At 40.6% G+C, this 26,936-nt stretch overlaps 1 protein-coding gene and 1 long non-coding RNA gene across 2 annotated transcripts in view; one reads left to right on the top strand and one right to left on the bottom strand.

Annotated features, from left to right (window-relative positions):
• The window catches only part of LOC113459113 (uncharacterized), a 36,733-nt gene extending 35,540 nt beyond the window's left edge, over nucleotides 1-1,193 (bottom strand). Inside the window, exon 1 of the long non-coding RNA XR_012580495.1 lies at nucleotides 1,057-1,193. This is a non-coding gene — a long non-coding RNA (uncharacterized LOC113459113). The remainder of the gene's footprint in view (nucleotides 1-1,056) is intronic.
• HTRA3 (HtrA serine peptidase 3) lies at nucleotides 710-26,109 on the top strand. The gene is made up of 9 exons (XM_005485768.4): nucleotides 710-1,550; nucleotides 9,578-9,677; nucleotides 11,416-11,638; nucleotides 12,267-12,461; nucleotides 15,055-15,087; nucleotides 15,764-15,878; nucleotides 22,133-22,181; nucleotides 23,800-23,895; nucleotides 25,145-26,109. The coding sequence occupies exons 1-9, from the start codon at nucleotides 1,127-1,129 to the stop codon at nucleotides 25,308-25,310; spliced, it is 1,401 nt and encodes a 466-aa protein (XP_005485825.3). The 5' UTR covers nucleotides 710-1,126; the 3' UTR covers nucleotides 25,311-26,109.
• The last annotated feature ends 827 nt before the right edge of the window (nucleotides 26,110-26,936 follow it).

The following is a 26,936-nucleotide window of genomic DNA, read 5'->3' as shown; positions in this document are numbered from 1 at the left end:
GATAAAGACGCCATGCATGGGCAAGATTTACTCTGCATGTTATAAAGACTGTAGAGGTGACTAGTTGAGAGCTCAACAGAAAGCTCTCAACTAGTCTTCCTGAATATGATAGTCTTCTTGAATATGTGTAATAGTAGATTAAAACCCTCAAACCTCAAATATTAAGGCTTTGGCAACATTCCAACTACTATTATAGAGAAGCTGCCAAATCTTTTGTTGAAGCAAATGACGGTGCGGAGCCCAGCAGATCCCCTTTGGCAGCTGGAAAGTATCTCGTAAGATGTGCAATGATGCCTTGCAGAGCGACTGGCTACAAGCACTGTGTTCAGCTACTTGTGTCTCTGCTCTAACACCGGCAAAGAGGGATTTGTGCCCAAGACCGTGTTTAATATTACAGCAGAGACCAACCAAGAGAGGCCAAACTTGATTACCTTTCGGTGGCAGCGGCGACAAACGCCCTTATAACTGCTGACACTAAAGACAAGCACGAGGGAAGGCAAAGCGGCTGCCGGCTCTCTGCCCCTGCACTCACAGAGATCACAGCCGCTCAGATGTAACAGATTCGCCTTTGTTTATGCCACGTCGGGCACCCACAGCCCCCGGTGTCCTCACGCCGGGCTCTCCCCGTTCGGGGCGGTGATTTACCAGCAGGAGGGCGGGGAGGCTCAGCCCCGCAGCGCCCAGTGAGGGGAGCGGGCCCTCCCCGCTCCGTCCGTCCCGCCCGGGGTGGAGCCTGGGCAGCTGCCGGTACTGCTGGAGGTGGCGGGCCCGTCCCTCATATAACCCTGCAGCGCTGCCGTCGCCTTCCCGGCGCCTCCCGCTCCGCCTGCCCTCTGCGCTCCGTGCCATGGCTCGGCGCCTCAGCCCGGCCAGCTGAGTCCTGGGAGCCGCCGCGTCCTGCGGGGACCGAGCCGGCCGTGACTCCGCGGCCCTGTCTCCGGCCTGCTGCCCTCCGCCATCCCGCTCGGCCCGCAGAAGCGCTACCCGGGGCAGACGGCACCGTCCTGCCCGAGTGTGCATAAAGCCCGCCTTCCCCTTCCCTCGCCGCGATCGCACCTTCCCGCCTCCTGCCCCGGGGCTGGCCGGGCTCGCACCCCGCGCTCCGCCGCCGCTGTCCCCGCCGAGGATGCGGGTGTCGCTGCTGAGCCCGCTGCTCCTGCTGTCCCTCAGCGCCGGCCCGCACGCCGCGGAGCTCCAGCACGGCCGCGCCAAGTGCCCGGCCCGCTGCGATGTCTCCACGTGCCCCAGCCCCAGCTGCCCCAGCGGGTACGTGCCCGACCGCTGCGGCTGCTGCCTCATCTGCGCCGCGGGCGAGGGGGACTCCTGCGGCCGCAAGGAGGACCCGCCCTGCGGGGACAGCCTCGACTGCCGCTACCCCATGGGCAAGCGCTTCGCCAAGGGCGTCTGCCAGTGCAAGCTCAGCGCCCAGGTGTGCGGCAGCGACGGCCGGACCTATGACAACATCTGCCAGCTGAAGGCGGTGAGCCGCAAGGCGCTGCAGCACGGGCTGCCCGGCATCGCCCAGGTCCAGAAGGGAGCCTGTGAATCGGGTAGGAGCATGGTGGGACCTACCGCAGGGCGCGGGGTGGGATACCTGGGTAAAGAAAGTCGCGATTTTCAGTGGCCTGGGAAGACTGGGTGGATGTAGGTACTCTAAAAACCTCCAGGGATGTGGAAATAATTACACCTGTGGCATGCGGAATGGATGCTCAGGTGCTTTCTGACCAGCAGAACTGCTGGATGCTCAAGGTGGGCTGGGGTTTGGGAAGGGTTCTCCCAAACCAGCAGCACGGCTATGGATGATGCCTCGCAGTGCTCCCGGGACAAGAGGCGGGCGCACTCGCCAGGTGGGAGCGAGGTGCGTGGAGGTGGCTCGGCTGCCAGGCCAGGGCAGCGAGCGGCACCAGCCTTTCTGGAGGCAGGGCAGCAGCACCAGCCCGCTCCCGTGCGGCCGGTGCCACCTGCGCTCGCCGCGCCGGCTGCGGTGGCGGCCGCAGTGCTGGGTGGCGGTGTTGGTGCTGGTGGCATCCCCCGTGCAGGGCACAGCCCGCACAAACAGAGCGGGACCCCGGAACACCTGAGCTCCGGGACCGTCCCTGGGGGATTTTGGGCTGTTTGTCAGATTGACCCGACAGGTGAATCAGAAAACGCCTCTCTAAAAGCCCATCAGGGCAAGAAAAGGGCTGCGTATTAGAAAAACCACCTAAAACATAGTCTTTTGTCTGGTTTGTTTTCTTCACCAAAGGGTTTTGTAGTCTTGTAGAGCCCTTGTAAGGAAAAAAGTCTTGTAAGGAAGAAAAAAAAAAAAAAAACCCCGAGAAGTTCCTTTATAGTGTAAAATATTGATACTCAGGCAATCAAATCTTGTGTTTGTAGTAAAGTGTTGAGGCCTTTGCTCAGATCCTGTGATATGCTATGACACACAACTTCAGGCTTGGTGATTTAACTTTGGAAAGTTTAGTAATCTCTTAAGCTAGTAATTTCCTTTTAATATTAAAATGTGTCTCTTTATGGAAGTGTTAATGCTGGCAGTATCTTTCCACATACTTACTGGTATATTATTTTTAAAAGGCTTTGCTTCTGCTACATTTCCCATAGAGTTCCTGAAAAGAGAGAAGTGCTATGCTTAATGGAGTTTTAAAACATGCATTAATGTTTTCATTATGTCAGGTAAATCACTAACCATCCTGTTTATTCACAGCAAACTGGCCAAAATGATTGGGAGGGTTCAGAGGGAATAGGGGTTGTGTTGTAGCCTTTCTGTGGATAGGGGGCCTTTCATATATATATTTTGATCTTTGGAAAGGCTAAGCCAGTTCAGAGTGGGAAGGTATTCAAATGATGTTCCTGGAGTTCCTTTCAGAGTATCTTGTCAGAGCCAAGAATTGTTTCAGATGCCAGCCTGAAGCTGCAATTTTTCATCTCTCCAGTATTTTGTAGTTATAAATTGTTTTTGCCTGTGCCTTTTCACATCAGCAAATGTTAACTTTAGTATTCCTAAAACTTAGTTGAATCTGATCCATGTGAAATAATCAAAATGCTTAACCAAAATGAGTGAACTAGTCTGCATCTGAGAGCTTGCTGAGTGCTTGGCATTTGGTATATGTGAATTTTCCTTTAAGGAATCCTCCTGAATCTAATGCTAATAGGCTTAGGAATTTAGAGCTGCGAGGCAGAAGAGATTTTTTTTTTCAAGCAACTATTTTAGTGTTTACTTTATTTTGGCTTTATTTTTTTTTTTTGTCTCAGAAAACATCAGCTTAGATGAAGCATCTGGTTTTCAGTTGAGATTTAATTTTTTTTGTTCAGTTCTACAGCTGCACAAACTGAAGCTCAAAGAAACCGAGTGTCTTGCCCAAGGTCAGGCTGAGTTGGTGGTTGAGCCAGGAATAGAACTCAATTATGGTTTTTTTCTGTTTATTTTGGTTTTTTTTAAACAATAACTTGCAATGGCTGTAATGAGAGACTTGGAAGAAACTTGACAGTTTAAAATTGCTGTCAAATTTCTTTTTCTCCTGTTCTTGCCTGGCCTCAGATGACTCAGAATTTGAAGGGATAAGCTAGTTATGAAGTAAATGCAGTTTTACTTAACCATCCATATATTAAAAACAATCTCAGATAACAGAAGCATCATATAGTATGACTAAGGCTGTATTTAGAACATGCACAGACCTAGAGTGGCTCCTGAAATGTCTGCTCCTCTCCTTTTTCAGCTGCTTGTGTTGATGCTGAGTTGGATTCTGGCTGTGATAAACCCAGACAGACTGAGAAACTTAGCAGTGGTTTCCTGGTGACAGCAGTCTGGTGAATAGGGATACATGAAACAAGGATGCAGGAAGGAAGGGAGGAATGAGGTGGCCAGGGTTACTGAGTGATAATTGAAAAGTTAACAGAATTTAAAATGTTTTTGTTCTTGTTGAAGTCCTGGATGAGGTTGAAAAGCACCATGCCAAATTGCAAGTTCTGCACACAGTGTACTAAACGGGGCGTGCACTGCATGGAGGTCCAGGGGCTCCATTACTGATGCTCTGCAAGGTACCAGTGCCCAGAGATACCAGTGGGAGCAGTCTGCAGAAATCCTGTGCAAAGTTCAACTCCCTGCTACAAATACTGGGGGGTTTTTAAAACTTTTTTCAACAGTATATACCTTTATATATGGGAATATATTGTGAAGCTATTTTTTCTGCCTTCTGTCACCTACTGTGATAACAACAAGCTGTTACAAGCTAGCATGTAAGTAATGGGAGAAATACTTTTGGAGGACAACCTCTGTAATCAAAGATCTATTCCTATAGAGCCATGTTTCTCAGGGCAGCAAGTGCAAGTTTTAACAATGCCATGTATCAATCAACTAAGATGTCAGACATCTCACTGCAAGGATTCACTTGGTCACCTGCCATTGACAGTCAACCTGCTTGTTTCTTGAACAAAGGACTGGTTTTGATCTGTCAGTACAGCTTAGTACAGTTAAATTCCCTGCAAGGTTATTTTTCAAATTGCTTCTTTTGACGTTTACAAATGTCAAAAGATTTGTATTTTCTTACCTAAGACGTGGAGGCAAAAATATTTTTTTTAAATATTGGTGCTCTTTTGTCAATGGAACTAGGAAAATTAAAAGCTTATTTAGAAAACCTTTGAGGATGGACTTGACACTCACCATTTAGTGTACTCTGCACTGTTAACCTGAATTCACTCTCAGAAAGGGGTTGTGATGTTGACTCACCCAAGTCAGTCAGATCTTTGAAAGATATGAGCCTAAAAGTTCATATTCCTAAGAGTGTTTGAAACACAATTAATTCATAAGTCATTGCATACGCATGTTTGGCGTGTGCCTGTACATAACCTTGAAGATACAGAGGAACAGCTGAGTGTATGATTATGTGCATTTCTGAGAAGTTGGCCCAGTGAGGGATGGAAGTCTCCTGCTGGTGTTATTGCCATCAAAGCCTTAAAGCTGCCTGCAGCTGTATTTAGGGAAATGTACTGTGAGATATTAGCTGGAAACACAAACTTTGGTCACATTCCTGTGCTGCTTGTTTTCCTTATGCCTGAGTTGCTTTGAGTTACTGCAGGTGAGGATGGACAGTGTACAGGATTTGGTATGCAATTCAGAATAGAGCACTTGACTGCTTTGTAAAGGATGAGTAACAGGAAAAGGCTGTTCTTGTTGTACCTCCTCATGAGGGTCACTTGGAAAGGAGGGATACCAAGCATCCAAAGTCAGTGTGGATTCTGTGCTAGAAAGCCTGTGCCAGTCTGTCTCTGTCTGGCCCTTGTGATTGCTACATTGCACAAGAAAGCCACTTTGGTGTTGGTTCACCAAATTGTTTTCATCTGTGCACGGTAGACATCCATTGTATAAACAAATTGCCTGAACCATAATGTGGCATTAAACTCACCAAGGCTTTATGGTCAGTGCACAGCTATGCAACTTGATCTTAATGCTGAATTCATCAGAAAAGCTGCCCATGAACCTATGCTTCCAGCAGATGTTTCTGTTTTTTAAGCAGAGACATTATAATCTTTTATTTGTCTTTCATTTCTTTCCATGAAAGCACAGTAGGGACAGTGTTTATCCCTGGTGATCAGATCTGCCAGGTTGCAGTCCTCCCTTAGACATAATAATTTGCTGAATGCACAGATCTTTTCTGAAGCTGGTTTTAAAAGGGGGATGGGGAAACAGCCCTAAAAAAATGAGTTTTCCAGGCTCACATATTCTTAATGAATATAAAATTGTGGATCTTAATACAATGTATTGTCTTTAAGAAAGCAGTGAATGTGATTTGATTTAATTCTACAGGGACTAAGTTGGCAGATATTCAGAAACGTTCAGTCTTTTGCAAATGTAAATTGGTCTGGTTTTATTGTCTTCAGTGGGATTATAATGATTATTTCTGCTGAATTTTTTTCCAGTTCTCTTCATACTAAGTTAACTCTACAGATTTGTTGGCATTGTTCCTGGTTTACAGCAGTGTTAATGAGATTGGAGTCTATTGTCTCTGCAAGAAAGTAAATAAACCACTATTAAATGGACCCATAGCTTGTAGATAACACCACTATCCAGGAAAAATCTTAAACTGATAATAAGACTACTCCTACCTGAAAGGCACTCAGCTTTAGCCATTTAAATTCTGTAGTTGGAGCCCATAAAATTGGAAGCATAAGGTCACATTTTAGACAATATGCTGAAAATCTTTAGCTCCATGCGCTTAAATTGAAATATGAATTTTAAGTGTTCTGCAAGGGGAGCTGGAGACCTGAAGATCTAATCACTTAGATGAAATGATAGGCTCAAAGTTCAGGGCTGCTGAAAATCTGGTTGATTTGTGGCTATGGAGCAGATTGAAAATCTAGTTGGAAATCTAGTTTTTTTTGACTAAGAAATGCATAGACAGCTAAGGACTCATACAGCAAAACATTGGTTTTATTTCAAATGCAACCTGGTTGCAGCACCTTTGAAATCTTGGTTATGCAACACATGGCTAATTGGATTAAATTATGGGTTTTTGCCAAGATAAATTAGATTTTGTTAGTGTGAGATGATTCTGAACACTCAGTAATAACATGGAAAATAATTGAGAGACCTTTGAAAAACTGTGTGGCAAATCTCAGAGGGTCAATGGGTCAAAATCCGCAAGGGTTTTGTGGGCTCAGAGCTGTTACATGCTCAGGGCAGCAGAGATCTGAGGCTGTGTGGGGCTCTACAAGGCAGCGGAAATATGGAGGGGGGAGATAGATATTTAACTTTGTCTCTTAGTAAGGACAGTAGCAGCAGCTGGTGTCTACCAACTAGTGCACATTAAAGGATGGATTCTTCATTGTATATAGACATTATACAGTGTACTCAGTGCTGGATGTTGATTCCTTCTTCAGTTTCCTAGGCTTCAGTTCCACCCTTTTGAAGTATATTGAGGATTTATGATGAAAACCATCAGTTTAATAATTATGCACTAAAATGCTGTTAATAATGACCAACACTTCAGTTCCCTTAAGTAGTGCTGAGTGAATGCAAGTGTGCAGTTACATCTTCTGTGTCTGTAGTTTGAGTTCCTGGCACATCATATAATGTGTTTAAAGGTTCTCATCACTGCCAGCTTGCAGAAAATTATTCAAGAAAGATCAGCTTTGTAAGACAGTTTTCACCAGTGTTTGGTCCCCACCAGACAAGAGAAAAACTAGCTCATCTCTGATCAGCCCAGATCTTCAGACATGCCTTTCGTACAAACCCTGAGTGTCTGTTATTCCTGATCCTCCTTTGTTTCAGATTTCTCTTTAATATTGGTGCAGATATAAATTTTATTTCAGGTTTGAGCATTCTTGTCTTCCAACTCCAGCAAGGAGGTTCTGGGCTTCTGCTCAGACAGAGAAATGTTTTCACTGTTGTATGAAAAGAAGATAAACATTGTTTCAGTTTTAGTCTCCTCTCTGTATTGCTGCATTTTATTTTCCTCACCTTTTTTTCATGTTGCATTCACTACCTCTTTCAGATGCTTTCTCTCTGCCTCCCCCAAATCCTAGCTGGAAAGCCACTGGCACCCATGATGTTTGCCTGGTGGCTAGTCAGGAGTGAGGTTTTTGAACAAGCATCTTCCTGTGCTCGTGGCTATGTACAGTGCTGCATCCATTTGGCCTGGGCAGAACAGTTGAGCACTTAAAAGATGCAAATGGTTTTAGTTGCCCTGACTCACCCAGAGCTGTGCTGATTTACACCAACTGAAAGACTGCATTCATCCCCAGTTTTTCCCCAGTTCTGTGCAGTTCATCAGCTGCCTTTCACTGATGCATGGTCATGTCTATTAGGATAAATGTGATGGCAATGTTGTATCCTGTCAGTGAGCACTTGCTGTGTAGGCAAGTGTTCAAAGTCATGTCAGTAGACTTCAAAGGATATAATGCATAATCAGGCAAGCTGCTTGGGAACTGAAGGTAAAATAACTCTTCAGTGGCCTTGTAAGCAAAATAAATACCAGTATATTGTGCTTACATTTGACTGTCCTCTGTGATTCCTGTTTGCTGTGTCTCTTTTAAACTGAGCACTAAAGCAAGAACATTCAATTGGCTGGAGGGATTCTTCAGAGTGTGTGAGAATGTACATAGAAATAATAGACTGAACCTAGTCCTGCCAAGCTTTTCCTTTTGTTTATTCAGTATCACATAAATCTAACTTGCTACATTTAAGCAGGGTTTCTTTTCATTCAGAACTAAATCCCATGTCCAGTAACAGGATAAAGAACTTGGAGACTTCTGTGAAGAAATTCCTAATCTTCTTGGTCTGGTTTTTTCAACTCATTTGCTCCCTTTGGTAGATCCCATAGTTAATTTTAAAGCTTCAGGCTGTGAACACAAAAGAATGCTATTTGAGTATGGGGATACATCCCCTACATATGCTTTACATGTGTGGTGATATGGCTCTGTGTATCAGGGACTGCAGAGAACATGACATTTAGCACAAGCAGTGCTATTCCTTTGGGATGTTGTGGTGCTAGAAGCCAGGGTGCTGTGGGCTTTCCCCCCACCTCTTTAAGATCTTAGCTTCACACTATTTTATTCACTCTTAATGAGTGCTGTGTATAGTGCTGTTTAATGTAGTACCATACTGGCTTTTGTCAGACATTTTAGTAGCCTATTGCTAGGCCCAGCTGCATGTGACAGCTTAAATGTGAAATGTGAATTTACAGAAAGTTTTAGGTGCAAAGGTTGTAATTTAAAGCAGGTTTCTAATGTGTCTACTTAAAAAAAAAAATAGAACTTAAGCTTTAATTGTGACTCCCAAATTCTGCAGCTGTGGTACTCAGCACTTGTCAGACCACATCTGGAATACTGCATCCAGTTTTGGATATCTCAGTACACAGGAAAGGCATTGACAAACTGGAGTGAGTTCACAGGGTCATGAGGATGGTTGGGGGGAACTGGACATATCTCCTGTGAGGAGAAACTGAGGGTACTGGGCTTATTCAGCCTTGGGAAGAGAAAGCTTCAAGGGGAGCTGAGAGCAGCCTCCCTGTGTGCCAGATCCATACAGAGGTGCATAATGGGAGGAGAGACCAGGGGTATGAGTTGGAACATGAGCTCAAGAAGTTCAGACTTGATGTAAGAAAAACCTAGACATCATGAGGGACGGTGAAGCAGTGGGACAAGTTTCCCAGAAAGTTTCTGGAATATCCGTCCTTGGAGTTTTGCAAGTCCCAACTCTGTTTCCCTTTGCAGCTGATACAGCTTTGAGCAGGAGGTAGAAACTAGATACCTCCTAAGGTCCTTTCCAGCCTCACCTATCTTATGACCCTGTGTGTCTTGGATAATAACAAGTAGTTGTCTGCAGAAAAATGCTCAAGACAGAGCTTATACACGTTCAGAGAAAAGAATGTAGAGCTAAGTGATGCTGATGTTTAATTTTCTCAGGATCACACAGAATGCTATGTAAGTTTTGAACTATCTTTAATGACTTTGATTCCCTTTCCAGTACTGTTTGGAAACTGTTCTGGTAGGACAAACAGATCAAATCAAGTCAGGTTCATCTTGCCTACTTAATAAAAAAGTATTGTCTTATTAACATATCCAATTCTTTCTGCTAGTATAGGTCACCTACAGTCGAGCAGCCCAAGATACAAATTCAACTTCATTGCTGATGTGGTGGAAAAGATTGCACCTGCAGTTGTGCACATTGAACTTTTCCTCAGGTAACACTTTCAATTCTTTTAGTTACATTGTTTAATGAAGATCTACAGTGTAGTAACTTTCCTTTTGAATTTGAGGTTCACAAAATATTCTAAAACATTACAGCAGACCCATTTCTCCAGAGAACCACACATTTGTGGTTTTTGTTCCTGTTCAGTAGATCTATTCTAATGGGTTTACAGTACTATGCAATATATACTATCCACCCTAAAATAAGTATATCTCATCTTTGGAGGTATCTTCAGCCTTCACTAAAATGTTCTGCTTTTTGGACTGTATTTGTTATCTCAGTTTAAATGCATATATATGTGCACACATATTTATACACATTTATATATGTATGTGAGTGTATATATATATATTCAGACACTAAGCTGGAAAAAAATGTCTTGTTGTTACTTTTTCAACTTTGAATGAAAGGTGATTTTATTTGGGCAGGAAGAGCATTAAGAGGTAGAAGGTCAAGGAGATGTAGCCTATCTAAACACAGAAATGACTCCTGACAGGAAAGAAATGTACTAAATTTCTTGACCAGCTCATCACCAATATTCAGGATGCTGAAGCTGGACCTGAGGTGGCAAGATCAACACTGAGTGTCAAAACAACCTGGGAGGTTTAAATATGAGTCCTCAGAACAACCTGCTGTCAGAACAAATTACTGCAAATATTGCATGAACTCCATTATGTGAATACCTTTCTTTCTAGAGTCCTCTCAATTTCCACAGATATAAGTATTTCTTTGAGAATTTTTGTAGGCTTTTTTTTTTTGTAGGCTTTATCTTGATTTTACAAAATCAAGATAATCACGTATATCAGGAGACACAGTTTTATGCACATGGTGATTGGTCCTTTGAGAGGATGTTGCAGCTGAAGATCCTTAAGATCTTTGCATATGTAGTTAGGATTGTTTCTTCTTTCCCTACAAGTAAATGTTTGCCTAGCAGCTTGCTGGGTGCTAATTTTGATACTACTTTTTCCTGGGATTGGCTCCAGTTGTTTACTGCTAAATAGTCCAGGACTTTCAAATAATATCCTAACCAGGACCATGTCTTGGAAGAAAGACTTTGTCGGCCTTTTCTTGTCTTCTGCTATGCAGACACTTTATATTCCCCTAACATAAGGTCATTACAGCAGTTGTTCACAGAGAAAATTTGTAATGCCTTGGACAGTTTGGAAAATCTTTTACCTGTCTGTTTTGCAGCACATGTTGTTTCCCACCAAGCTTTACCCATTGTTAGTGTTTTCCATTTTTTCTTTCACATTCCTAGTAATTTTGGTTTTGAGACATGCCTTTTCCAGTCTGCACTTGGGCTTCATGATCTCCTTGAACCTCATCTCTTCCTTTATGCCTCTGTCCAGCTGCGAGGTTCCTTTCCTTCTTCCCCTTTTCCCATTAGATGATCAGTTAATTTTTTAGCTTTATTTCCCTCTTTCAATATGTATTCAATAACCAGTGGGATCAGATGGGCTCCTTCTCCTTCCTTTTTTGTCACCTACCCTCTCTGCAAGGAAGTTCATAAAGACAGAATTGGAAATCAAAGGAAAAGGATCCTGCTAATTGTCTGTAAACCTCAGTTCCTATCTCCCTGACTGACTAAAACCAGTCACAATTTTCAGGAAGGGATCCTTTCTTTGTAATTTTTGAAAAAAAAAATGATTCTCAGAGTGAAAGGTGGTGATGTCTAATATAATCTTAAGTTGATTTTCCTTATGATGCAAAATTGCTTGCTTTTTGTACAGGCACCCTCTCTTTGGTCGAAATGTCCCCCTTTCCAGTGGATCTGGGTTTATTATGTCTGATTCTGGTTTAATTGTGACCAATGCCCACGTGGTGTCAAGCACAAATGCAATATCAGGGAGACAACAACTGAAGGTACAGCTCCAGAATGGAGATACCTATGAAGCAACCATCAAAGACATTGACAAGAAATCTGATATTGCAACAATAAAGATTCACCCTAAGGTGAGTGACATAAACAGGAGAATGCCTTCATTTGGGCAGTTTCAGTTAGTACAAAGTGATTGATTAGAATATATGTTTAAGGATTCCTTAGAAAGATCTATGGAGAACAATGTACTGAAATACAGGCCTGGAAATTTTTCATATCTTGGAATTAAATTACTTTGTCTTCTGTGTTAGGAACTGTAAAAAATGAAGAAAAAAAATTCCACTCATTTAATATGTGGCAAAATCGTGCTATCTTTCCTAAATACCCAGGCTAATGTTTTTTAAGCTTTGTGTCAGTATGCATGGACTGCAAGGTGGGCATAATGCAGAGAGAGTGGTAGTCAACAGTTAGTCAGTGGTTGGTTTTTGTGCTGTTTCTAAGAGGAGACAACAATCTGCTCGAAAACAGGGAATTTTTGATGCCCTTGTTTTCTCAGTGAAATTACAAGGGACTATATGTCCTTGTTTGGTTTTGAAGATGGTTTAAAACAGCATAAGTTTTGGGTATAGGATAGTGAGTGGCTCTTTCATTAATGTAATGGAAAGTGTTTGTTCCTAATTTTTGCTGGTTTTTGATCTTTGCAATCAGATTATTTTCAAGTATGAACTAATGCTTATTTCTTTCTCTCTCTGTTCACTTAAGAAAAAACTGCCAGTATTGTTACTGGGACACTCAGCTGATCTGAGGCCAGGAGAATTTGTGGTGGCAATTGGGAGCCCATTTGCCTTACAGAACACTGTGACCACAGGTATTGTGAGCACGGCTCAGCGAGACGGCAAAGAGCTGGGCCTGCGGGACTCGGACATGGATTACATCCAGACAGATGCCATCATTAATGTAAGCACCAGGTGTGGGATGAGCTCCACCTCACAGGCTGTCCCCACTGTGCAGTATGGAAGTGCCTGCTCTGAGACATGAATCCAGCAGCTTTGTTTGACATCAGTGAAACTCTTCTTTTTCAAAACTCTGTGCAGTGTCTGTAAGGTGTGTTCAGGCAGTGTTGTGAAGGGAATGATAAGTGAAAGTTCTCCCACTGAGATTGTCTGTGAGGATGCTGCATAAGTCAGATGTTTTGAATTCTGTAAATCTCAGCAACACGGTTGTGTCCACCAGCAGTAAATTAAAACATTTTTCTCTCTGCCTGCCGAGTTCCTCTGGTCAAGAAAGCTGTATAATAGAGCCAAAATTTCTTTCATCTCCATCCTTTAGAAGCAGTTAGAGTAGTCAAATTGAGAGTATGTGCTTCAGTTTAATGACAGGACACCCAGGTAAGAACATAAGGAGGGGACTGGGGCTTTTTGTTGCTGTTTTTGTTTTCCCTTTGCACACCACGTAATCAAAACAAGAATTGAGGTGGAAAATGGCAAAGTTTGAGGTATGGTTTGGAGCTAAGGGTCCTAGCAGTGCATGTTATATAGAAATACATTAATGTTCCTTCAGAGCATCTTTGAGTGATCCAAAGAGCTTAAGTGAAGTGCTTGGGTATGTGTTTAGTTTGTACTGCTTCTAAAATGAGCATTGCACACATATCTGAGGTGGAAAATGGCCTGAAATTTTATACCTTAAATCTGTTACACATTGAAAGGAAAATATTTTCAGGATTTATTTTTTGGACTTTAATGTCAAATTTGTCATAACAAGAAATAATAGTGTTTTACACACACAGAGTGCTTCACAAATCATTATTGTCACAGACTTGTTAAAAGAAATTGTGTAGGAGGGAGGAAAAAAGAGGAGAATTATTTTTTGTACTAAGATATGACATAAAAGTGAGCTTTTTAAAAAAGCTTTTGTGTGACCCAGGAGCTGAACCTCTCTAGACCTTTAGTTGGAATTACTCTCTTCATCTATGCAAGAAGAATTAGGCAAGATGGGTTACTTGGGAGCACACACTGAACTGGTGGTGGAAACAGAATTGGAACATGGGATTCTTGACTTCTTGCCTATACTCATTTTTCAAGCTCAGACTCCTTCCTTGTGTATGTATTTAGACATTTGCTGCCTTCCAAAGCTAATGAGCAGGTTTAGACAAGGATAGCAGAGTGTGTCAGATAATTCTGGACCAAAGAATGATAGCAGATGAGGTGAGGAAAATGACACTAAGTTTGAATTGCTTTGCCATCTGGGACTGCAAAACATGAAGATGGTCCCTGGCATAAGGATGCTTTGTGCTTAGCTAATGCACTCGTTTTCTCCTGAGAATGGGAGGAGTTTGAGAGTTTGGTCTGTTCAGAGCATTCCTGTGGCTCAGCCAAGACTTTCCTGCAGGAATGTGCATGCAGCTGCCTTTTGAGAAATGCTGGGACAGCAGTAACATAGGGCAGGAGAAAACAGGGCCATAAGATTCTAAATGGAGCTGTATTGCATGTGCTGAAGGTCTTTCACATCCTTCAAGCAGAAGACAAGTGAATGAAAGACTATGTGCTAAGCAAGGCTGAAAAATCATTATTTTGGTTTCTTTGTGCCAGTCAGACATAAAAATCACATGTGCAGCCTCTGGTCACTGGAGAGGTACAATGTAAGGAACTTATCTAATTGTTTAATTTGAACTTTGAAGCTGTTTGATAAATTTTAATGTCTATTTTATTCTCCTAAGAACCTATAAGGTTTGCCCAGTGCTATCTAAGTGTAAACAGTTTGTGTCTCACTTCTCTGTCATATATTTAGCTTTTGTTTCTTTTGAGTGGTAAGTTGCTGCTTTTGGCTGTTTACTGTTCTTTGGCTGGAAAACTACTCTAAAACTCTGGCCTCACTCAAAAACAAATTGTTGAGCCAGCTTGAAGATGGACAAGCAACATCCCCAACTCTCATTTCCTGTGGTCCTGTTGCATGTTTCTTTTAAGGGCCATTAGGTATTAGGTAATTTTGGGCTGGCCAGAGCTGCTCTATGCCTTCCCTAGAGAGGCATATGTGTCTGTGGTTACTAAATCAATGCTTATGTAGTAGCTACCTCATAGCAATATGTTGTGATTAAATATGCAAACCACTGTATTCTGCTCCAGTGGAGAATGAGAGACTGACAGTGTTACAAACCAAAGTGATGAGTGAAACAAAAATTGTAGAAGCACTTCACTGAACTATAACTTTAAATAACAATTAATTATTTCAAAATGTTGTTCTGACAGGCTTTGGAAGAATCAAAATACTAGTTTTAACTATTCAATGTCTTAAACTCGGGATCTGTCTATTTGGAGTGGCTCCTAACTTAATTCCTGCTTCTGAAAAAAACCAAACAACTATAATCATGAGAGGGGTGGAGGGGTAGGATAAGACCTACTTTTAACCTTCTGTGATCAATGTGTCTGTCAGTACTGCCTAAGAAATGACATCTTCTCTTTCATTTACTTACAAAACCAGTACTGTTTGTAATGAGAATTGCATTTCCAATAGTGAAGTATTAATTTCTTTTTCTCTTGTGTCATTTTTACAGTATGGCAACTCTGGAGGACCTCTAGTTAATCTGGTAAGTCCATGTGACTTGGTTTGGTTGGTTGGTTTTGTTTCAAGAGCTAGTTTCAAGTTAGTGGGAGAATGTTCTTTTGGAAAGATTCATGGATCAATCCAGCTTCTATTCACTTAGCTAATGGTAGGCAGATAGCCTGTAGCTAATGCAGAATATGCAAATTGGGTCTCAGTTCACACACCATAGGAGAACATTTCCCCATTGAGCAAAAATTTCCCCAGAAAAGTTTACCTAGCAGTGAGGAATATTGGATCTGGAGGGAGCAGTTACGCTTGTTAGTTCACACTGTGAAACCTGGCATGCACAGCAGAGATGGAACCTGGCTACCCCACACAATTCTTTCAAAATAGATTGCTTTAAATCAGCACTGGCGTTGTGGGGCAGTGGTTGTAGTGGTAGTAGTGACTCCCCTGCCCACTTGGCAGAGGGAATGTCTTGCTGAGTGTTGGGATGGACCTTGGATGAACACACTGTACTGTAATCTCTCTGGCCATCACAGTTAAATGTGAAATGGATCATGAATCAAAGCCCAGATCCTCCCTTATAAGTAGTGTTTATTTCTTGAGTGATTACAGCACTCTAGAATTTCTTACACCAGCTTTTAACATGAAATGCTAGGCAGGGAGCTGAATCCTGTACTTAGGAACAAATTTAATTGGGTGTTTTCTCTCAACAGGATGGTGAAGTGATTGGGATTAACACCTTGAAGGTCACAGCTGGAATTTCTTTTGCAATTCCTTCAGACCGTATCACTCAGTTTCTCACAGAGTCACATGACAAACAGAATAAAGGTAAGGTCTGCAAGAAATAGTGACATCTTCCAATTATTATCCTGATCCAGGTGAAGTGCCAAAAGACATGGGTGTGGGATCCTATTACTGAAAGGAGCAGCATCCTTCTCCGTTATAGGACATCAGACTGGGAAATAGAAAACAATCTCACAGAAGTGGGAGAGAGTTTTTTATTACTCACACCCCCAAAGAGCAGACTGTGTATAAATATGGGAAATAGGGCCTCTGAGAATAGTGAGGACACAGATGAATCATCACTGTCTCAACTGATCTTGAGAACAGATGATGACTTGTTTAAGGAGTTTTTATTGTCTTCTTTTTGTTTCTTGTCCAAGCAAAAAATTAAGGGATATTGTAGAAAATAAGGTAAAAACCTTTTAAAGCATCTGTCTACAGGTGAGATGCAGTCCATAGAAGCTGACCTGTATTTTATCATCGTCATGTATGTCAGTGCTATATAATCACATATTGTGACAGATTCTCAGGCCCTGGTGGAAGAAAGGCTGTTACTAATTTGTGAAGAAATACGTGGGAAGATGGGAGAGAGGCAGAAAGAAAGGCCTCTGCACTGGACAGCATATAAATCTAAATATATTGGCAATGACAACTGCAGTACTTCAGACTTTTTTTACATGCCTGCACCATATCTGTTACCCTGTTCTAGATGTCATACTATAGGCTACACAGCCAAATCTGATCTAGTAATGCTGCATCCAGGCCAAACCTTCCTTACTCTTTCTCTTGCCAATTTATCTGTCCACACCCTACTACTAATCTTTTATCATGAGTGTTGGCTGCTGCTGCTTCTTCTCTTGAATCTTTTTGTTATTAATCTTGTCTTCTCCTGAGTTCATCCAGTTCTGATGCCAGGGTTGTTTCCCTACACCACTGTCTTCTCAGATCAATGTTATTTTGGAAACTTCCCTTAGTCAGTGGTTTTAAAGTGATGCATCTGCTTGTATGAGAGCATCACAAACCTGATGGGTCCCCTCATCTGTGTTTTGCTGAATTCCACAAATCATATTGTTTTCACTGTTGATTTGAGGTGAGGGGGAGGAGTAGTTGAAGAAAAGTTGTTAATATATGCTGAGAAGTGCATTTCAAAGTAGCTGACATAATTTTGTTTCAGTCAACATGTCAAAAAAACTTGTGTATTCACCCTGGTTACTAACTTATTGTTGGTTTCTAAAACAAGCAGGTGTCTCATTAGCGATGTTACTCTTTAGAACCAAAGTCCCAGTCCAGGGAGGAGCAATGACTCAGCCTGCAGCTCTGGCCTAGAGGCATGAACTCAGGCTTTGTGCAGAACTCACCATCTCCTGGTAACTGGGGCTGGCAATTCAGTGAAAGTCAGAGATGTCACCACTGAAATCAGTCACCTTGCTCCTTCAGGCACCTTTACCTCCACAGCTAAGGGCTCAGAGACAGCTTTAGCCATGGAGGAGCCCTAGGAAAAAACTGTGAAAGATTAAATTTTATACCATGATTGTAGCATGATTGTAGCATACAGATTTTTATTTTTAATCATGTCACATGATTCTCTAATCAAAAAGACTTATACTTTCTTTTAGTGTCAGTGTGACTGTCACTGCTCCAAAAATCCTGGGGCACAGGAAATTTTGTTACTTATTTTTCCGAATTTTTTGCTTTTGCTTCTCTGAAGTTCATCTTATAATTTTGCTATAGCAGAGCAGTCATTTACAGCCCTTAGTGCATAAAGAAAGTTTCTAGGATATATTTTCACCATATATTTGGGACTTAGTTTTCATTTTTTAGGCTTTTAGTAATAGTTCTCCGATTTATTGTATAGTTGCTATTTTTTGGCATAATGAATTTATGTAAGCAGAATTTTAGGGATGTTTTTATCATGTTTTCTTTTCTTCCAGTTATATTTCAGTAGTTTCAGTGGGATCCTCCCTTATGGTAATATTAGGTCATAGAAAGACATTTATGGGTATTACCATTTTGCTCTTAATATCATATTGCCTGAAGATGATAACATTCCCTTAGGATACCACTCTTTCCAGATTTATTCTGGCATAGTAGATACTCAATTGTTTAATAAGCTGGACATTAGTCTTTCAAATCTCAGTTGATCAGATAATTGTTTTATATAGAAGGCATATATTTTTAAAAATCTTATATATAATAGATAACTTCAAATATCTGATCTATTGAAGAACAGGAGTGGAGAGTGGGGGAAAAGCAGAGGATGTAATTTGAATGAAGAATTTGCACTGGTTATGTTTTCTGTACATTCTATATTACCTAATGTATTCTTAATATATAATAGCACCTAATGTATTTTTGACCAAAGATTTGTCACAACCTTCACAGAGATGTTTGTCTCTTGAATAGTCTGAAAGCCTTTGCTAATTTTGGGGTTACCAGTAATAAGGTTCATGTCCTTTTATAGTTAGGAAGTCTTAAATTGCTACATAAAGTTAAGTGTCTCCATCTGTATCTCAGTTTTAACCAGCTGTGTATTCGGTGTTTATGTCTGCAAGTTAACTACATACTTAAGCATTGATTGATTTTATTTTTTAAATTTTTTTAGGAATTTCTCCATTTTGGTCTTGGCTCTATCTATTCCTAGTTTAGACTTGAGCAGAACAGTAAAACTAGGAAGTCCTTTAGATGCTTTAAGGTAGAAGTCAGTTAGTCAACAATTTGAAAAAAATATTAAAGATAACATCCATCCTAAAAGGTCAGCTTGGCCTCTAAAAGTGTCAGCAGAAAAGTGAATAAACCTTGTTTCAGATGGGCAAGGGGAAATGGGGGAGTTCTGCTTTGGTCACACCAAACAACTCATTTACATGAATCCTCATATTACATCCCCAGGACTGTGTATTAGTTGTGATGAATCAATATTCTTACCTTTGTATTTGAATGATTATTATCCATAATAATTACCACAAATCATGAGGGTTGCTTAGGAGCCTTGCTGAGTGTAGATTCAGACCACTGTTAAATTCAGCTATGCAATTTATATGAAAGGGACTCTGCACAGAGTCCAGCATTATAGGCTTGAGCTGTTTGCATGTTTTCTAGTAGGCAGAAGAATACCTTTCTTGAATGCTTTCAGGGCTGTTCATATCATCTGCAAAATGAGCTAGGTGAAAAAGGAATTATCAGAAAAGTAGAAGCTGGCGCTTGAGTAAGAAGTGAAGGGTTAGTCCTGATGATATCCTGGCCCCACTGAAATCAGCTGCATTGAGTATAATTTTGCACCACAGTTACTCAAGCCGATAGAAGTTTGAGTACATGACCCCTTAATTTGGATTTATCAGTTCTTTTTGCTACAGTTTATAAGTTGTAAACATTTCTGCCTTCGGTTGGTGTTTATCTGTCTGGCTTTTATCTCTATTATTGCAAGCATCAATAACAGTAAGGCAAGTGCTTTCCTTACTCTGAAACAGAAATTTCTGGGAATAGTGAACTGCATCTAGATACTTGGGGTCAGCTGCTTGTGACTTTCTATTATTACTAAGCAGATTTAAGTTTAGTCTTGTGGTTGAGGTTGGTTTGCTTGGCTTTGTACCCCTGGAATCAGTGTTTAATCTGGCCTGGTGTTTACAAAAATGAGATTTGAGTCTTTCTCTTCTGAGCTGTGCTCCAGCTTTAGGCCACAATGGTTTCACATTTGCTAAACCTGCTTCTTCTAACGTATGTTAACTACTGTGGAAGGACTGCACCCTTGTGATGACATCACTTTATTCCAGTTCTCCTAATTATTTTTTCTTTTCTTTCATGATTGCACAAATTGCCAAAATGACAGGTTTTGAGACTTTCTATTCACAGAGCAGATGTAATATGACATTGGTAGTTCCAGGTGCCATACACTGTTCTGCCAATGTGACTTAGGCCCAACATCACCATGCCTACACTTTGGGAATGATAAAACACTACTACTGGTTGTGTGTGCCTCTTCAGTCTCTGCTGATACTTCAAATAAGATGGACAGTTAAATTCCCATTATTCATTGTTGAGAACTGTGGTTTTTGTTGAAGGTGTTTAACTTGGGTTAAATTCAATCTAATGGACTTTTTTGAAGCAAATGAATGAATTGTATTCTGACACACAAAATGTCTGGAGAGGGAAAAGAGAGGAGTGTACACTCTGCTGCTAAAGTAACCTGTCGCTTGTAGCTTTTAGTTTTACTTTATGAAATAGCCTGCTACTCCTATAGTATGAATTGCTGTTTGCAGTATGACAAACCTACTGCAGAGAGAGGGTTGAGGGCCTTTTTGAATTTCAGTGCATCAACAGAAGTGAAGTAATACTTTGACCTGCCCAAAGTTGAAGGTAGAATTAGAATTTTGGTTAGGAGTAAGTCTGTAGTTGCAAGACTTAATTTTTTCCCTAATGCTTTATGTTTACATATATTTTTAGCCACTGGAGAATAATTCCTTTTATCACTAGTGTCATTTCTCCTGTGGTTTTTCATTCTTGCAGTTCTGTTTCTTCCAAGTCAATTTCTTTTGTCTCTTCTTTCATTTTCATTTTTCATCATGTAAACATTCTTAACTCAGGCTCCAGAATATCTTCTTGTTTCTGCAAATTTCTGCCTCACAGGCGATTACCAGCATCAAATTTTTTAATGCAAAGAGAAAAGTGTCATCACAGATGCTGTCACTGAAGGGAATTTCATAATTTAACTGTCTACATTGCATGGACAAGGGAATTGTTTTTAGAGGGGTGAGTTATCATGTCTGAATATTTTTAAAAAGTGAAAAGTTACATTGCTGCCATGGAAAGTGGAAGAGTGCCATGAGCTAGCTCATGGTCATGCCCAAAGCTCTTCAGACTTTGAATCTGAGCAATTGAACTTCTTGACATTCTTACTATAGCTGATTTTGATCTTGCTAGTTTTACTTTAAAATAGAGGAGAGCCCAGCATTTCAGGGCAAAGTAGGGATGACAGTTATGGATGCCAGATTTTTCAGAGTGTAGCAAATCCAATGTTTAGTAGTCAACATTTTCAGTGACCCCAGTGGGAATATTACCCCAGTGTAATATTCAGAACTAAGTCTTTTACTTGGGAGTGTTTTTCTTGGAAGGAATGAGAACTAGAGAAGGCTGTGTGCATCTCCTTTTTCCTCATTTGAGAAGCTGGAGAAACTCAAAGATCTTGTGAAGTCATTGTGCTGGAACAAGTAAGGGAAATATTGTTTCATGGCGGATGTGACTGAGTACTGCAGCACTCACTGCAGGAAGTCATCAAACTGCATTTTTTTCATAAGCCAGCTGTGCAATATCTTGGCTTAGTAAAATTCAGAAATGTGATGTTCTTCCTAAAGGAGTGATTTCTCACCATTTAAAATTCCACAGAGTCCTAGCGAATCATAGAATTATAGAATAGCTTCTATTGGAAGGGACTTTTAAGGGTCACCTAGTCCAACCCCTCTGCAGTGATCAGGGACACCTTTCATTGCATCCAACCTGACCTTGAGTGTTGGCAGCTGTGACATCTACCACTTCTCTGTGCAGCATTTTCCAATGTGCTACAACCCTCATAATAAAAAATTCTTCCTGATACCTACTGCCAATCTACCCTCTTTTAGTTTGAAGCCATTTCCTTTTTTCCTGTCTAATAACCTCTCTTTAAATACTGAAAGACCTCATTAAGGTGTCCCTGGAACCTTCTCTTTTCTAGGATGAACAACCCCAACTCTGTCAGCCCATCTTCATAGCAGAGGTGCTCCAGCCCTCTGAGTACTTTTGTAATCATTTTGGCAAAGGTCTACATGTTTTGGGATTTTTTTTAAACTTGCTTTTTATTCTTTGGGGTAGAAATAACAAGCCATTTGCATTATAATCAGTGTGAACTTTTTGATTGTCCTTTCTGTGAAAATTGGAAATTCAGATTTGTTTAGATTCCATTTCTACATTTTAATGAAACCATCATATGATGAAATGGTCTTAACCAGTTTCAGATTAAATGCTAGTTGGTTATGAAATTTTCTATTTACTGAATTTATGTGATACTAAATCACAGTAATTTCCTGGAGGAAAAACTCTTAGAGTGTAAATGAGCTTTCTCTCTTACCCTTAGTTGCAGGGAGAGGGATTGTCATTCTGTACACCAAAGCTAATAAAAACCCCCCCACTTTATACAGATGTGTGCTATTTTGTTTAGTTTTGTTAAAATCTGATAAATTCTGTTTTAATTTTCAGGTATTTTGGGTCATCAGAGCAGTTATTTTTGTCAGTGTTTACCTAAATTTCTTAAATATCCTGTGTCTTCCTTTCAGATGGGAAGAAACGTTTCATTGGCATCAGAATGCTGACAATAACACCTGCGTAAGTACCTTAGAGAGGCAGTGGTTTGTTCATGCACACAAGGTGTGGCCAGCAGTGCTTCAGAAATGCATTCATCTTTCTCTGCAAATCTCCAGAGATCCCAAAGTGGGCACTGGCTTCTAGGAAATCTGCAGGCATTTAAATGATATAGGTGAAATCTATGATCTGAGACCTGAAAATTCTCTAAATACTGATTTTAGTTCTTGACAAGGACACCTGGAGTTACACCAAGTTTTAGGTGGGATTTAAGCGAAATGGTGCTTTCAGGTGACTGAGTGCCCATGACAGATCAGCTGATGGAGGGTGTTTTATCAGTGCCAGTGGAGGCCATATGGTGTGAGGTTTGGTGTCTAACCATTAACTAAAAAGAGCTGCTAAAGTGCCAGACTAAAGCTTTGTGTCTCTGTGTTAACAAAGCCAGAAATGGACACCCTCCTCTGGCTCTTTACTCCCTTTTCCCTCTTACATTGCTTTGTGTCTTGCTGTTACCCAGATATATTCTTGGATAATAAATGAGGGCTCTTGTGCTGATGTTCTTTCCCAGCAGTAGGCATGTTTCCAATGTGGCAGTATACTGCAAGATTGAACAGGACAATTTCCAGCTGGGGTTGTAGTAAAGCCATCTTTTATTCTTGAGTTACTCTCCTGCAGTCCTCCTTGAAGGGTGAGATCCTCAGCTGGAACGAATCAGTGTAATGGCATTAACATCACTGATGGAGAGACACTCAGGATGTTTCTCTGCATAATTGTGAACATGATGTGAGATTTTGCTGCTTTTGGAACATCTAAGGAAGCCATGTAAGATGTCTGCAGGCCTGTTTTCAGAAAAAGACCACTTCCCTTGTTGCGTTTGCTTTAGTTATTCAATTGTTAGCTTTCTCAGTACTAAATCAAACAAAGAGAAGCTATGTAGTGATCTTGGCTTGTTTTCCTTCTTTGGGACCCCAGTTTTTCGTGGCAGACAGGCCAGTAATCCATCCTTGGTTTAAAAGCTTTCTTTCCAGAAATGGGTTTTAACCCACATTGTACACAGACCTGAAATGATGTCACCATCTTTGAAATGAGGGGATGTTTGTAGAGGCTCTATTTTGCAGGAGGTTCCTGTCTTCTTTCTTTAGAAAGTGATCCACAAAAATTGCTGGTAACAACTTGAGGAAACTGAAGTTTCCCTCTCTGATCTGTCTTCTCTCTGGAGTTATCAAAAACTCAATTGGTCTAGATAAACACAAATTAAGAATGCGTAGCAAAATAATAGAAACAAAAAAAGTTAGCAAATGTCTGCCCTGTCACCAGCAATGAGTCTTTGGGCAGAAAAACCTTTTGTCCCTGAGAGTGTTTCTGTTCTTGTACTCATGAACAAGGCCCTCTGTGCTACTGCTACAAAGAGCCAAAGTCAGATTCTTGCAGGTACAAGACCATTAAGTTTAGCATGCTTTGCACAGATAAGGAGTTTTGCCTCTGTTAAAATCTAATTTGTTTTAATCCAAGTTCAAATCCCCTACATTTTCATCACAGAACAACAGGCAAATGAATAATTGTTAAGTCTTTTACTTTTTGTCACAAAAATTCTTAATAAATAGGAATATTTATATTCTGTGTAACTTTGTTCTTCTTTTAGCTTGGTGGAGGAACTAAAGCACAGTAATGCTGATTTTCCTGATGTCAGAAGTGGAATTTATGTACACGAAGTTGTTCCAAACTCACCTTCTCATAGGTAGGTAAAGCACATTATTTTCTTCACCACAAATAAAACTCCAAAGGGATACTAGAAGGTAATATTTCTTTTTATATTCAAGTATTTCCTCATACCAGGCTTGATCTGTATTTAAACAATTAAAATTTGTGCCTTTAGGTTTAAAATATTTGTACTAAGGTTCTGTTCACCTCTACAAAAATGAAACATTTCAGAACTATTTAAATAATGGAATTGTTTAAGTTGGAAATGATCCTTAAGATCATCAAGTCAAACCATGAACCCAGAACTGCCAAGGCCATCAGCAAACTGTCCTGCACTGTAAGTGCCACTTCTACATCTTTTAAATTCCTCCAGGGATGGTGACACCCCGCTTTGCTGGGGAACCTCTTGCAGTGTTTGAAAACCCTTTCTTTGAAGTAATTTTTCCTATTATCCAATCTAAACTTCCCCTTGGACAACTTAAGGTTATTTCTTCTTGCCCTGTCACTTGTTACTTGATAAAAGAGACTGCCACCACCTCGCTACAACCTTTGATGAAATTATGAAATACTTACAGTGTGCAAATAAAAAGAACATCCCAAATACAATGAACTAATTTGAGGAGTTTTGTGAAGTATGTTGAATATTAATGAACAGAAACTTGGATTAAGTTTAAGCAGGTGACAGAATAGTGTTTATGTAAGGCACTGTCAGAGCTGTTATCTGAGACAGTGCTTAATCTTAAAGGAAGAGGCTGTTTGACAGAACAGTTGCAAAGTAAATAAAATATTTCTTAAAATGATTTTAGGAAGATCAAAACCAAAAGTAATAAAAGCAGCTATTCAAGATTACATTTGAGCGGCAAGAGAGAAATAATTTACCAGTACTTTAGCTGGTGTCCCTGTCTTGAAATTTTGAGATTTTAATTTTCTGTTCTTGAAATACATATCGGTGGCATAAAAGCATGGTCTTGCAAATGGACTGAGTAAAGTGAATCAGTAATAGATAAAAGCCTTTTTTTCTTTTTCTCATTTGCTGTAGTTTTGTAGAAGACATCAGAAAATTCTTTTTGTTGTTTAAGAAAAAATCCTCAGTGAAATAACCTGAGCCTTGTTTTTGCATTTAGTAAGTGCCACCTGTTATTTCACAGTCAGGAGGCTGGAATTTCCCCTCAGTGGAGACTAAAACGAATAAAAATTTATTTCATTTTCAAAAGAGGTGGTGAATAGCCTTTGTACTTTTCCTCTGCATCGAATGCATGCTTAGTGCCTTTTTCTTGCCTTTGCAGAGGAGGGATCCAGGATGGAGATATTATTGTGAAAGTCAATGGGCGTCCTTTGGTGACTTCCAGCGACCTGCAGGAGGCTGTGATGAATGAATCACCTCTACTACTTGAAGTCCGAAGAGGAAATGATGACTTGCTATTTAACATTGAGCCTGAAGTTGTCATGTAAATAGAATTGAGGGAGCTCTCACCATAAGTAAACTCACTTATTCTGGAACACTAGATACCTCCTTTACAGCTACAGTAATTATACTTCCTGTTGACTAATGACAAGGTGGACTAACTTAATTGCCTGAGCCATTTCTGTACATAGTAGCTAGAATGACTTCAAAGATGCCATTTATAGAAGATTTAAATTTCAAAGAAACTTAAGTACTGTGTTCTGGGGAGGAGGAGAAAAACTGATTTTGGATATCTTGTAGAAATGGGTCCCACTTCCTGTAGCTGCAGAGCAGATTCAGTTCTGCACATGGAAAGATCCAAATGCTACTGGAAGTGAGGAAGTATATAAAAGAGAGAATTGTTCTCAAGCTACAATCATGGCTGCAGCAGAACCCAGGTTATTGCAATGCAAAATTGAGCTTTTTTTCCTTTTATGTAACTTTTCAATGTGAACCTATTATTGGCAAAGCTTGTTCTTAGTGCTTCTCTGCTCCATGTCAGTGCAGGTAGATGAAATCTGTAAATATTGAAAGGAACAAAAATGGTGTCAGGCTATAGAGTGTTACACCTAGGTCATGCGATTTTTGGAATATAGTAAATGATTCTTATAGAATTAATGCCTTATATATAAATCAAAACGATGTGCTGAACAAAGTTAAGTTTGAGAAAGTGCACAATTTTTTAAGAATTTGATACAAACCTGTTTTGCATTTTTACTGGTAAGCTTTGCTGTAAAATTGTTACACTACTTTTGGCTTTGACTGTGTATATTTCTACTGTAAGGAGATTAAAGTTTACACAAATAATCTGTTGATGTAAACCTCTTTTTAAACAAGTATGTGTTCTCTGCTTCTTGTCTCTGGAATAAGATCTCCCAAGAGAAAATTTTCTTACAGAAGATTCAGCCCTGATGTTATGAGAACCCTTTGCATCCCTACGATATAATTATTCTGCCCTTATTTAGACTTTGTTTAGAAATGCTTTGCACACAAGTCATTTATTTACACTGCGTTTTTCCATATTTATGAATTGTGCTTTGATGTCAGCTAGAGAGTATCAAGTTGGGGTCCTGTTGTCCTCAGTTCCCTCTGTATGTGATGAAAGGCAGAAGGGAAGCACAACAGTAACCCTGTTTTACAGCTAGAGCATGTGAGACTCCTGTGTAATAAACCCAGGAGAGAAATTGCTATGAGCTAAATCCAGATCTCCTGGGTACTCAAACCAAACAAGTATCTTCTCCCTTAGTGAGTATTTCTTAATTTCCCAAAGAGGCAGAGGAATGTTTCTATCTGGAGCATTTTCCACATCAAGCTGTGCTTTCCAGACCTGTTTTTTGTGTCTTTGTTACATGGATGCAAAAAGGAATTAATCTTTGGAGCAGTACCCTTGAGGTTGCCATCATGCCTAGACTTTCTGGTTATACCAGCTCAATCATGTGTGACAAGCCTTGCATCTTCAGGCTTGTTCAGTGCCAGACATGGGGAAAAGCACAATCTGTTGCCTCCTTGCTGGCTGACTGGGACTGCAGCTCTGAAGTTCAGAGGTGGATGGGGTACCTTCCTCTTAAATATGAACAGTGTTACTTTCCATCACAGAAGTGTGATGTGCCTGTAATGATGGCTTCACCTCCGCT

This window comes from Zonotrichia albicollis, chromosome 5, assembly GCF_047830755.1.
Source record: "Zonotrichia albicollis isolate bZonAlb1 chromosome 5, bZonAlb1.hap1, whole genome shotgun sequence".
NCBI classification, from domain to species: domain Eukaryota; kingdom Metazoa; phylum Chordata; class Aves; order Passeriformes; family Passerellidae; genus Zonotrichia; species Zonotrichia albicollis.
Note: the sequence above shows the minus strand (reverse complement) of the source record. Positions and strands in the feature narration are given on the sequence as shown.